Source organism: Sylvia atricapilla, chromosome 6 (assembly GCF_009819655.1).
Source record: "Sylvia atricapilla isolate bSylAtr1 chromosome 6, bSylAtr1.pri, whole genome shotgun sequence".
In the NCBI taxonomy this organism is placed as follows: domain Eukaryota; kingdom Metazoa; phylum Chordata; class Aves; order Passeriformes; family Sylviidae; genus Sylvia; species Sylvia atricapilla.
In genome coordinates this window covers 1,519,917-1,533,611 of record NC_089145.1, presented here as the reverse complement: position 1 = coordinate 1,533,611, position 13,695 = coordinate 1,519,917, and the positions used below count along the sequence as shown (strand labels likewise).

The 13,695-nt window shown below is 40.9% G+C and overlaps 1 protein-coding gene across 8 annotated transcripts in view; it reads left to right on the top strand.

Moving 5' to 3' along the window:
* Positions 1–259: 259 nt before the first annotated feature.
* Positions 260–13,695, top strand: part of PPFIA1 (PTPRF interacting protein alpha 1) — a 53,647-nt gene continuing 40,211 nt past the window's right edge. For all 8 annotated transcript variants that reach the window (XM_066320456.1, XM_066320461.1, XM_066320460.1 and 5 more), the window contains exons 1-2: positions 260–979; positions 2,102–2,365. In XM_066320456.1, the coding sequence (XP_066176553.1) occupies positions 2,102–2,365 (264 nt within the window). In that variant the 5' untranslated portion in view covers positions 260–979. The remainder of the gene's footprint in view (positions 980–2,101; positions 2,366–13,695) is intronic.

The window sequence follows — 13,695 nt, the reverse complement described above, 5'->3', positions numbered from 1 at the left end:
GGCCCGAGGGGACCGTCCCGGCGCGGCGGAGCCCCCGCCGCTCGGTAGGGGCCGGAGGCAGGGCGGGCTCTGTCCGCAGGGGCTGCGCGGGGCCCGGGCCGCTGGGGCCTCCGGCGGGGAGCGAAGGAGGAGAGAAGGGGGAGAGAAGGGAGGCCCGGCCCGGTGCTCCCCGAGACGGGCGGGGGCAGCGGGAGAGCCGCGCGTCCTCCGCCCGCAGCTTTGTTAGCCGGGCCCTCAGAGGGAACGGAGCGGCCGGGCCGCCGCCTCCCCAGCTGCCGGGGCCTTTCTCTCCCCGCTCCCGGGTGCGGAGCATCGTCTGCGGGACTCGTGCAAGAGGAAACAACAGGTCTCGCTCCCTGCTCGCCTTCCAAAGCGACGCCAGCGCCTTGCTCTTGGGATTATAAATGTTTGAACTAAGACCCGGGGGACTGGAAGGAGAGCTTCCCGTTGGAATTAAGAGAAGAGAAAAGAAGGGAGGCTTTTCCAAATCCTCTACAAGAAAGCTCGTGCTGTTTTCCCCTGCTGTCCGTAGTCTGTTTAATAATGCGATTGTGACCTGAGTGGAATTTATGAGCGATGAACTATTGAAGCTTGTTGCACCTTTGCATCGGACTACTTTTTTTTTGGTTTTTTTTTTCACCAGCACATGATTCCTCCATCCCAGCTGTTGCAGGACCTATGGGCCAGTAATACGGGGATGGGAAGCTGAGACAGTTTATTTTCACATTCTTCTGTGCCGGGGACTTGGCGAGTTTGCTGAAGCTGCTGCTTTTTTACTGGATCTGCTCTTTCCTCGGCGGATTTATTATTTTTTTTTTTCCACGAGTTTCGATTAAACAGCCATTGGACTGGAGCTGGATGGGTGCTTTGCAATCCAAAAGGTTTGGGGGCATGACAGAAAACTGCTAAAACAGAGAAGAACTGGTGCTGCAGGAAACCTGGGGCCTGTTTACCAAACCTTTTCGTTTTATTGAGCAAGGTAAATAACGTAGTGGTGAAAATTCAGGGCTTATCGTAAGCATGCATGGAAACGTTACAGAGCACTTCAGACTGTCCCAAGTCTTTCAAGGGATAGAGAGGAAGAAAGATTGAGAATTAATTGTTCTTTTAAAATTTTCAGATATGAGTGTGAAGCTTAAGGCTGAGAACAAAGTTTGTGGTACCTGAGAGGTTGGGGGGAGCTACTTTTCCGGATTTTGCCTTAAGTTCTTACAGGTTTGTGAGAGAGGTTTTTAAGAGAGGTTGCCCGAAGAACTTTCTTGGTGATTCAGTGTGCAGGAGTCACACGAGTGGATTTTTTCCATGCTTTTTAAAACCTTGGTGCCTAGCTGTGGTAGGGATCTGTTAGGGTTTCTCAAAGGTGCTCCCAGTTTACCCTGTGCTCACTTCCAGTAGTGCAGTGCTCCTATTTGCATTGTTAACTGTATTCATCCTCTGCCTTTAATTATTTTTCCTTACCTTTATTTTTGCTGTCCGCATGGACGGCTGCTAGTACTTCATGATGAATTTTTTGCTTTTTATCTTCCTTTACGTGTTTTTATCTACCAAATTGGACTGTTTGGATTTGCCACTCATTTACCATACGTCACTTTCACCACCATAAACCTTCTACAGCCAACACAATCTCAAAGTACTGGTGTAGATACAATCTTTGTACGTTTGAAGCAGTGGAAGAAGCAGATAATGATTCCCAAAATGTGCAGTGTAATCAGTTAGTGGGTGAAGAGTATAATTTTTGGTGTCAGGCTGCATGCCTTATCTTTGTGGTTTTTTTTTTTTTTTTAAAGATCTCGGCAGCAGTTTACTCCTCACAAAAACATAAATCCATTAAAATGAGGTCACAGTTTGAGACGTAGCTGCAAAAATCTGGTTTTGCAAGAAGTCACGAGATTCTCATTATGAAGCCAAGCCTTGATTAAGTTTACTGTGTACCTTTTCTCCTCTCTTAATGAAATAGTGGCAAACACCAAGGTGCTGGCAAACCTTCGCCGATGCTGTCGTGGGGAGAGCTGAGCGGGTATTACGGGCAGCGCTCAAAGCTCCTGTTTAGATTGGCTTGACCGAAATTTCTGGCCTTTGTTGTGTCTGGTTTTGTTTCCAGATGATGTGTGAGGTGATGCCAACCATCAGCGAGGCCGAGATTCCCGCCGGGGGAAATGGAGGCCACGGTTCAGGTTCCCCGTTGCAGACGGACGCCGATTCCCACTTTGAGCAGTTGATGGTGTCCATGCTGGAAGAAAGGGATCGCCTGCTGGAAACGCTCCGGGAAACTCAGGAGACGCTCGCTCTCACCCAGGGCAAGCTGCATGAGGTTGGCCATGAGAGGGATTCCTTGCAGAGGCAGCTCAATACTGCACTTCCACAGGTATGGACCTTCGAGAAGGAAGGGATTTTTCAATGGTTCTTCGTGGTGCGTTGTTGGCTTTTTGTATGTTTGATTTACTGAAGGGTCGGGTTGTCTTAGGGGAAGGTGAATCTATCCCGAAGGATCTCTTGGTGCTTGCTCCCTTTTCAGAAAGGCAAAAGCAAGGAAAGCAGGGAAGAGCAGCCCTTTCCTTCCAGTCTGTTTGCCCAGTTTCTGGAATTTCCTTGGCTTACCATCAATGTGGAATGGTCTCTACATACTTTTGTTCAATAGAACTTGATGGACTTTTTTTCTGCAACTAGTACTTTTTAAATGCTATTTCTTAATTGTCTGATGCATTCGTGTACTTAAGAATGAAGGCCTAGTCTAGTAGGAGGTGTCCCTGCCCATGGCAGGGGGCTGGAACTGGATGGTCTTTAAGGTTCCTACCAACCCAAACCATTCTGGGATCCTGAGAATTCCATAGGGACATTCTGACACTATTACAGACTTTGATTTAAAAACTTGAAGACTGCTACCTGCATGCTGAGTTGTCATGGCAATATAAAAGTCTGAGTGATTTGTTTAACCTGTTCAGTTACTCTTGAAAAGTTTTGATTTGGTTTTTTGAGCGGGTTTTTTTTTTTGGTCCTGCTAGGAGTTCCTAATTAGTGCCTTGTGGAGGGTGCACGTGGCCTGCAGTGCTCGGCTTGTTACGTAAGGAGCACAGTTAGGAAAGGTGATTGGTGTCCGCAGAACTCTTTGAGGTTTATCCATTCCAGTTAAAAATAATACAAGTGGACTTTGAACGTGTTGAGAAGCATTTGGCTCTAGGCAAAGCAGGGGCTTTCAGGTGTTGCTTAACTGTTGACAGCCTTGAGCTTTCTGGCATGGTGATGGCTGTCCCAAACGTGGCACAATGGTGCTGTGACTTCTACTAGGTTCCCGTATCCTTAAATATTGTAGTTACTGTTTATGCCCTTTCAAACAGTGGTGTTAAATCCTTCTGTTTCACTGCTCTCATTATAAGGTAATCACTGTGTGACTGACACTGTGCTAATTGGCGCTGGTAATTACTGAGGGATAGAAACAAAAATGTTACGCGTGTTAATCTAGTTCTGTTACAATGATGAAAATCAGAAAGGAGACATTTCCAACCTTTGCTGCTGCCCGTTAAATGAAATGCTGCAGGCAAAAATCGGTTTTTGGGGTTTTTTTTGTAGTGATAATCGTGGCTTCTCCCCATCCTGTGTGTCAGGTCTGCTACATTAATGGAGGCCATTAACCACTTGCATGACCTGCAAAGTGTTAGACATGAGTTTGTGGCTGAGCAGAATCATCCTCCTCTTAACTCTGCTCTTCCCCTTTCTCCTTTTCAGTTGTGAGCTTTCCTTCCTAAATCTAGGCGGCTACTTGCATGTAATCATCACTTTCTAAACATTTCTGAAAGATTAATAAACAGTTCCCCTTTTCAAGAATGCCATAATTGCACGGTTTCATGTGAAATCTGTTGGAAAAGCAAGTCAGTTGAGGGAGAAATTTTACTGCAATTTTATATAAACGTACAGCAGCGTATGGGTTTTTGTAGATTGCTGTTAGAAAATAGTGTTTTCATGCTGTGGGGCTGTTACTCTTGTCCTCACTGGTGCTTAGCTCAAGTGATTGTGGTGTTTTCAAAAATCAGAAATATTTTTGTTCTTGTTGCTACATCAGAAGTAAATTCTGTATTGGGCAGGTTTTTTTGTTGTTATGGTAGAGTCTGTTCCTTCATGGATGTGAATTTTCCATGAGGTGAAACAATTTATTTTTTTATTTTAAATTCTAGCATGTATTCACTGTCAAAACTTTATGGTGACTAATACTTGAAACTATTCAAACTTTTTTGTTAATTATTTCAAGCTGAGCATTCTTTTGAACAACTGCCTCAAGTGACCTGTCGTTTAGCTGTGGATTTCAAGGAGGGTAAAGTCAGGATATCTTTAAATTCAATAAAATAATAACTGTGTTATATTTTTTCAGCAAAGAAGGGATAGTACTGTAGATTTTAATTTTTTTTTATCGTAGTAGTTGTTTTCAGTTTGGTAGATTGGCAAACTTAATTTAAGTAATTGTACGAAGACTGGTGTAATTTCATGAATTAAATCATTCTGTAACCAAAGTATTATTTCTTTCTCAGGCTTGGCTTGTAGCAAGTCTTTGTAGTTGATTTTAGACTACTTTATCTTAACAGGCATTGAATTGAATTGTTTCTGTGTGTACTTTTCCTGTTTTAGATCTTTAGCTGAACCAGCCAGTTTTAGACCATTCTGATGACTGATGGAAAGTCCTGGTATAAAAACAGGAATGCCAGATGGATTTCTTTTATACCAGAATTACTCTTCTGGTTTTGCTATGAAGACTCTCAGTTTCTGGTGGCATCCTTGTGCTTAATTCCTTTCGTTCACTGAGTTCTCTGAGTATAAGAAAGAAGCTGACACTGGTGTGTTTGTGATCAATTTCAAAATGGCAAATCGGTATTTTGCACCTCTTAGATTCTAAAAGTAAATGCAGTTTTTCCTGCAGCAGTGATGCAGATTTTGGGGCCACAGAGAAGCACACACTTAGTGTGGTGGGCAGCTGGGAATTTAAGGCATCAGTTCCAGCTCCATAAACCTGGGACAGCTATTTAGGGTAAGGCAGCTTTTGTGGATGTCTAATTCACTGAGAGGAGAGCATTTTAATCTTATATAGATGTGCTTTATCTGTTACATTTACTCAAAGCAAAGCTGACTTCTTCTGAATTTTTCGTGTGGACAGCTGGAAGTGAAATACATCACCACTGCCTTGATAAAATAACTGGATTCTTGGCAATGGGCTTTATTTTCTGGGAGTTTCCTTCTATTACAGATTACCCCAGTCAAACTGTACTCTGACCTTGGAAAATGAGCTTGAGGAAATCAACGTGCTGTGCTAGAACTTAATTTTTATTCTCTCTAGAATTTTTCACAGGAAAAAAAAGTGCATTAACTTTTTACTTGAAGTGCTTTATAATGTCAACACATTCAGTTATGATTCTAATAGTGGCCTTGGTGGATTTAATTATGCCCTTTCAGAGTGCATGCTACAAAATTCGAGATTTGTGTGCTTCAGATTTATAAATTAATCTGTAAAACTGTATTTAAAGGTTACATTTTTGAACCCAGGGAAGATGAGGCCCAAGTTCTTGCTATTAAATTGTTGTAGGCCACGGTTCCTTTTGCCGATAGAATTTTATGTAGGTATTTTCTGTAAATGAAGACATGAGGCTTGTTTTGGATGGTGAAGACCAGAGTTTAATCTCCAGTGACTCTGGTGTCTATCACAAATAAAAACACAGTTATCAGGATGAAAATTTTAATATGTATGTTAATTTTATAAGCTGATAAACGCAATACAAATATAAAGCAACAGATATTAAGATCCATCTTAATCTTGCACCTCTGATCTTTTGATCTTAAATTTATCATGCCTTATTTTTTTCTGTACAAGGTAAGCAAAATAGGAAGTTAAAGTAAAAGTTGCTTTCTGTCCACAGTAAAGATTTTATCACTACTTCCCACTTCAGTTAAAAATGGTGTGTGTCAGTTCATGTTTGCATTCAGTGAAGTTCAGGTATGTTCCTTAGACTGTCTCAGAAATATTCAATGCCTCACACATAAGGAATATCAAAACACCTGGCCCAAAGACTGCCTTAGCATTATTGTGAAATTACGGACTTGAAGATTTTGTTGTCGTTTGATGTGTTTGGATTTCCTCCAGACAAGTTTTGAGTAATACAGGATGTCATAGATGTAGAAATGAGGGTTTGAATTGTACCTCATATGAAGAACACGGTGGCAGGAAACACATTAAGCCGAGGCTCTGGCAGACTCTGCAGCAGCTGAAATTCCCTCAGTGTGTTCCTCAGAAGTGCAGCTCCGTTTCCAACCTTCCCAGATGTTCAGCCCCGAGGTGCCACAGGCTGCACTCCCTGCTCTGGCAGTGGCTGTGCTGACTTCTGAACAGCAGCCATCAGTGTCAGCAGAGTGCCCGGGAGTCCTGGAGGTGCCAGAGGCTTTCACATGGATGTCAGAGCGGGCACATCCTCCGCTGCTCCTTTCTCACAGCAGGGGTGAATAGGACTCCTCCTGTTGCATTTTCAGACATCTGTGTTGGCTTTCAGTTGCTTTGGCTCTTACTGTTAGTAAATTACTGAACTGATTTGGCTTTACACCCGTTTAAGTCAGACAGAGAGAGGAGTTAACATTCAGAATTCTTCACTGATTATCAATAAACAACTTCCCTTTCTTTGCAAGACACAGAAACAGACACCTTTTGTTCCTAACCTTCGAAGGATGAATTTATCTGAAATAATGCTCTATGTTTGGGCAAAAAAAAAGGAGTAGCTGCATTTAAATAATGCAGTGGAGTATATTGAGCCCCGAGTCTCCAGCACTGGTTCTGTCTTCTTGGTTTCCCATGTGGATATGTTTGGGTTTGTTTCTTGAAACATCCCACCCCTGCCCAGCAGACATCTCTTTGCCTATTGTTAGCAACTTGCTGTTTATACTGTGCTTTTCATTTAAGGTTTGCTTGATTATAAATAGAACTTTTAGCTAGATGAAATTTGGAGTTCATTTTGAGTTGCCTTGTATTTGAGGGTGAATTTTACTGCTGTTAAATTTGGGGTGAGATTTACTGCTGTTTTACTGCTGAGTAATGTCCCATCCATCCCCTTAATAAGCAGATTTGGTGAAGTCCAAAACTACTGTTTTTATTTCCCTTAGTTTATTCGTAGGGAGAATGTTTTGGTCACTGCAAAGAAATGCTTTTTATTTGTTTTTGGTAGTGGATGAGGCCCTGAAACAGGAGCTAGTGATTATTTTTCCCTACTCCTATGCTGCTGTGGACAGATGTCTGGCAGTGGGTTTATTAATGCTCTAGTCTAACCTGCAGCCTAAAAACAGGCTGTACAGAAGGTGAAAAGAGCTATAATCAAAACAAAGTATTTAAAATATATATTTAGAACCAGGGGAACATCACATGTATACTTTCATCAGTGCTAGCCTGCCTGTAGCCTCTGGTACAACAGGTAATGTCTTTTGGTATTTAGAGAATTCTTCCTCTGTTACCTTTTATTTTTTTTTTTTCTTCCATTCTTTTCTAAGAGTGTAACTAAAAACTGCTTTGAAGATGTTTAGTAGCAAGACTTGAAGATTCAATGTGGCTACATAATTGCAATTCCAGAAAAATAAGAACAACCCCTTGGCTTTTTGTTTTTTTTTTTTTTTTTAAAGATAAATATGAATTAAGAATACACTTCCCTACCTTCTTACAAATTCTTAGTGGTTTAATGTCCACTGTCCTGAGACTTTGTTTCATCCTTTCTGTAATATATTTAGGAGAGTTGAATGTTGCTTTTATTCACTGTAGGTTTTGATCATAGATTTAGGAGAACACATCGTGTTTTAATTTATGCAGGCCCCTTATAGTTGAGAGTGTTGTCAGAGACCTTGAATTTTTGGAATGAACGTTTTAAGTGCCTATTAGTAGTTTTTGTTTTCCTCTCTCTAAGTTAGCATTGCATCTCAGAACTACATGAATATGCTTCACAATTGAATTTGGGGATTTATTTTTTAGTTTTCCATTTTTAAAGGAATATGACAGAGATCTTTTGTGTAAGCTGCTTGTGGCAGTTTAGGCAGTTTAAGTCACTTACAGTCTAAAGCTGACTGGTATCTGTTGGCATATATTAGAAAATACTCACCATAATCTCTTGTGTATATACATCTCAAGCTACAAATACTGAGAAGAGATAAATTTGTGTTGTGTGTCTCAGGTAATCTGGATGCTCATAACTTTCCAAGTGGCTTTTTTTTTGTAACCCTGCCTGTGGGCTCCCCAAGTGTAAATGTAATGCAGTTCTTGCCAGGAAAAATGTTTTCACATTCTCTGGGCTGAAAGAAGAATTATTATTTTGCTACTGAATGGAGTGAGTTTTTTATTCAACTTGACTTTTTCACAGAGGCACGAGGAAATAATGTTTCCACATTTTGGAAGCTCCAGATGATTGTGTAGGGAGCTGAATCCATATCTGTAAATCACTTGAGGAGATTGCTCTGGGTCTTAGAATTGGAGGAGTGTGATTACAAGTCCAAGTTAATGCTCACTTTCATTCTGATGTGTTGTTTTCCTCTAAGCTGATGTGAGTGCTGGTTCCCTTGGTTTTTTGCCCGTGACCTTTATCTATTTCAGACTTGACTTCTGGTTTCACGTAAGCTCTGTTGAAAATCAGCTCCTTCTCTCCTGATCAGCCTGACAAGGCTCCGTGGCCTGTTCCTGCAGTGGCTGGAGCTGCAGCATTTTTCAGAAGAGAAGCTTTGTTGCTTCATCTTCCCTTTTGCTGTTCCACAGCGGCCTTGAACTTTGCTCATGTGTTTATGCTCCTGTCTACTGAAGATACGGTTTTTGAGGATGTTAGTGGAGAGATATAACAGAAATATAATTTTGGTTGCGTCTGAAATATGCTACGGCTGTTGATGGATACATATGAATAAGAACAGTCAACAGATTCCTGTAATTCATCTGTTTTCTGGTTATGTTTTCAGAAAGAAAAATATCTAGAATCAGTCTTTTGTTTTACAAATTCTGTCAGCTGCAGCAAGGTTCAAGTGCAGGCTGGATGGAGCTCTGAGCCAGCTGGTCTAGTGGAAGGTGTCCCTGCCCATGGCAGAGGTGAACTTTAAGATCCCTTCCAGCCCAAACTGTTTTAGGATTCTGTGATTCCTTCATGAAAAGATCCTTACACGAGCAATATTGAGCATAATCAGATATCCTCAGGACAGATTTTAAACGAGGACTTGTTTAAAGGGCTATTTGGAAAAAAAAAGCTTGAAAAATTTGATTTGTGACCTTTTGAGTTTTGTTAAGGAGAAAAAAAGAACTTCTCTTTAGAAAATAAGCACTTTTCTTTGTTGTGATAGGGAAATGGGCAGCTTTGGATTTTATTTTTAAATTTAATTAAGATTCTTTTCTTTTTTGCTCTTTTTCCTCTCTGTAGAACAGTAGTCTCTCTTTGGGTATGGTCTGAGCCATGCTGCATTTTGCTTTGCTCCTATTGCTAGCACATAGTAGAGTTGGGTACACAATTGTAGAAAAATATTTTAAAGCACATAGTGCTTGCTTTTTTTTTTTTTTTTTTTTTTTATTTTTTTTTATTTTTTTCCCCTACCTCTCACAGAAATGCATATACAATTTGGTTCTGTACACTTAAAAGGTAAATATGCCTCTAAAAACAATATTTTATATAAAATGGCAGGGTAGATTATCTGGTAAAAATGAGCAAAGCATGGAGATTGTTAAACACTACTGTTGAGAGAAGTGAGATTTTTCTTTTCCTACCTCAAATTTACAGAACAGTGCACAGTATAAGGATTTAATTATATAAGTCTATGGAGCTGAGTAATTTTCATAGTTAAAAAAGCCCAACAAAACAAAGCCACCCTAAAATGTGCAGTTTCAAAAAAGATTTGTGTTGGCCTGTACAAAGTTGAGACTGGCTTGATGTATGGAAAGATCCTTCAATGCTCATGTAAAGAAACTGCCTTGCATTTGATGAAGTCTATTGATCATTGCCTTCAACACTGACAGTGTCCAGTGCTGAGAAATGGGGTTTATTTTGAATTACTTGAAAAGAAGTTTTGGCCACCAAAATCCTTGGTGTAAAAGCTAAGTGTTCTTCAATGTGGAGAAGGCTTACTCAATAAAGAGGATCATAAATTCTTGGGGTTTTTTTATTGGTACTATATCCATGGTTATATCCATACATAGTGAGCAATTCTGTTGAACTGTTTCTGAATTTTCAAGCACAGTCATGAAAAGGGTGGGAGATATCTCAAAGAGGAATTCCTCATTTGCTTTACAGAGTGCTTGATATGGAAGTTTTTTCACTGTGTGACCCCAAATTGCCTTAAAAAAGAGAACTGGGTGAAAAGGGAGTTCTGCACACATCTGAAGAGACTTGATCAGTGGCAGGCTTTAAACTGTGGATTTGTGGGTTTGAGTTGTGGATTCTCCATTGTCCTATGGGAGCCTGTCACAATTATTTAGCAATATATACTTTTGCCAGTAGAATGTTAGAGTCAAAACTCTCATTTTCTTTGCATTCCTATCTGTAATTGAGAAACCTGTGAACTGAACATGCAGGGCAGTCATGGCACTGTTAACGTTGCTGAACCAATAGTACCAGACCTAAATTCTGGTTTTTGCTGTGCTTTTCACTGTGTCTTGCACTTGTGGATTCGGTATTCCTAGTGGGAAGCTGGACTCTGTAATTTTACGTACTTCAAGGTTCTGTTGTGTTGGGTATTTAAAGTCCTGGATGCATCTCACTCTTTGATCTCTTGGTTCTTCTACTGGGATTTAAGGCATGGGCTACTTTTGGAAACGCAGAAGTAAAAGAAACCTCTGATCCAAATTAAAAATCAATGAATGGGATTCTCTTGTTTAGAGTTCTTCAGTTGATCTAATTTGGATGTAAAGAACGATGTTGCACCCAGGAGACCTGAGGCTGGAAGAGCAGAGCCCACGTGGAGGATGATATTGGATGTGTGGGTGAATCTGGCTGGGCTTTCCACATGTTTATGCCTGCGTTAGGTAGACTCCTAATTCCAGATTATCCCTTCAAAGCTCGCTCTATTTACTGTAGTACATTTGGGGGAATGACTAAAAGTTTGGGTTAGATAATTTCAGGGATGCCTTGGGATACCACTGTGAATCTTTTTGTTATTCTGGAGTAACGTATTTTTCATACAGCATGGCCACCTTTTTGTAGTTCATGGGAGAATGCTTGGAAGGTCATAACATTCTTTTAGCCTTATGTTAAAGAGCACGAGGCAGGTTCATCCAGTAATTTATTTTTTGAACCATTCAGAATGTCTTTGGAGGGTGTGGTTTTACACCATTATCTTCCAGAAGCTGGGTCTTGTCTCAAGAAATCTGGAATTACTTTGCTTTATATAAAGTGGAAATGGAGCAGCTTTTTAGGATTTTAGCTGTCCTTTTCCCCTCCCAGGGTCTCTTTTATGCTGATACTGACATTGGTGTAACTCTCATCCCATTGGAGCTGCAGTTTGTGGAGATGGCGTAACCCTCTCCTGAATTTTGTGCAGTGGTTATAAAAGATGAAGTTCCTGGGAAGAAGAGGAAGAGAAACGGGCCAAGCCTTTCTTTTGTCTCGGGAGCAGGAGGCTGCATTCCCTGTTGCATCATCTTTCCCTCGTTTTCAGTCCATGCAGAGCAGGAGCTTCACAGGTTCCCCACCAACCCCAGCAGTTGTGAGTGGTGACACCATATTGACAGCCTGCTCCAGTCTTTTAATCATTTATTATTTTTCATTTGTTTATCATTTATTGATTGAGGTTTTTAGTTCTTCTCTGCATTATAGCCGTACTTATCTTCCTTTTGCTCTCTGGGTTCAGGTAGTCATCAAGCTTAGAACTGTTCATTATGGATATGTTTTTTGTGGCAGACAAAAAATTACTTTGAACTTGAAAAAAAGCTTTAATCCTTCCCCTAAAACAGCTCTTCAATGTTTAATCTATGTTGCTGATTTTTCCTGGTTTTTTTCTGTGTTTAGATAGCAGACGTGTCTGTTGTAGGACCTGAGACTACTTTTTTTGTGTGGACTTTGGAATTGCTTTGTTTTGGAGTATTTGCTAAAATGGAGCAACTTTTCCATGGGATGGTCCAATAGAATTTCTTCAGAACACCACAGATTTGGACATCATTTAGCTTCGGTTAGCCCAGTAAATCTATTCAGCCTGTACAGCAAGGTAATAGAGTACAGAGAAGCAGGAAAAACAAAATGTGAAGAGCTGGTAGTCGAATTTCCTGCTGAAGGCATGTATCTGTCCTCAGTGAGTATTACTTGCTTAAACAAGTTTGAAATTATAAGGCTGAGGTGTTCATCACTTGGCAAAAATAATAAATACATATATATAATAGGAGAGCACTGAGGGGGAAGTACATGCTGGTGCTTGTTTAACGAGGGTGGCTTCCCAACCTTCTTCAGATATTCCCAAGCATTCCCTCTCAACAGAGTATGAAAAATGTACTTTTCAGCTGCTAGGCACAGAACTAAAGCTGGCAACCAGAGGCCAAGATGAACGATTAGAATAGGGCAGGGCTTCAGCGGCTGCTCACGGTTTCTGCAAGCAGGAGTATCTTGTCACTGAAATTGTTGTGCGTGATGGGTCTTGTCCCGGGTCTGTTTGTAAAAAACTTTGCAGTATTTGTCACGTGAGATGACCAGAATGTGTAGTATGTAGGGTTAAGTAATTTCTAATTCATAAAAGTCACAGGATTTTAATGTTTAATGCCAGCTGAGCCAGAATTGTGCTGTTTCTTGTGAGTGCAGTATGTTTAGAGGTGATGTGCAGAAATATTTTTTTTCTTGCCTGAGTAAACTTATAATTCAGTATTGTTTACAACTTTAAGCAGCTGTAGCAAGATCTTTCGTCTCCAGAATGGGGGTCCCAGGAAAATCATAGAGCTTCTTAAATCCTCTCAGCACATCTTGCAGTTGTTCTACAGTTTGGCATCCCCAAGGAGGATTGCATGCTGTGCCATCCAGCATGGAATCCCAGGAAATCTTGACCAGCTTTGTGTGTGGAGAGGAAAAACTTCAGTGAAATCCCTCTACTGTCATATTAAAGATGGAGACTGGTTTTGTCCCATACCTCGTCAAACTGGTAATGCAAGATTCTTGCTCTTTAATTAAGTACAAGTGTATTCTCCTTTTGCCATGGTGGGTATGGGTGTGGGTAGGTTTCTTCACTGACAGGGACTCCAAAAATGGAGATGCCTAAAGCTACACCTTAGAAGTTGTGCTGCTACTTTACTGTATTAGTTCCTCATCAAAATAGACTAGGCTGGGGGTGCAGGAATGTGGTAACTCCGATTGTGAAACCCTTAGAATTCACTGATTCAGAGTGTCACTGAGAGGCAGTTGTTTTTCTAACACCCCCCAAGTATTGTAGCCTTATTCTGGGTTTAAGTTAAGCTGTTCCTGTGGAATCTTGGTGGTTGGAGTGGTACAGTATTGGAAAGGATTACTTTGTTATCAGCTGTTCTCAACAGTCACTGCTCTGCACAAAGTAGCCATCCCAAGCTGAAAAGCCTGTTTTTCAAAGATGACTAAAGTTTTCCTGATGCATATTTTAGCTGGTTTGGACATTTTTCCAAGAAAAACAAGCTCGGTATGGTTGTGAATACTTTAGTGCCTTATCTGCCCTTTCAGCGGGCGTATTCCTGTACACTGAGGAGGAGCTAAGGTGGAACTCTTTGCATAGCCA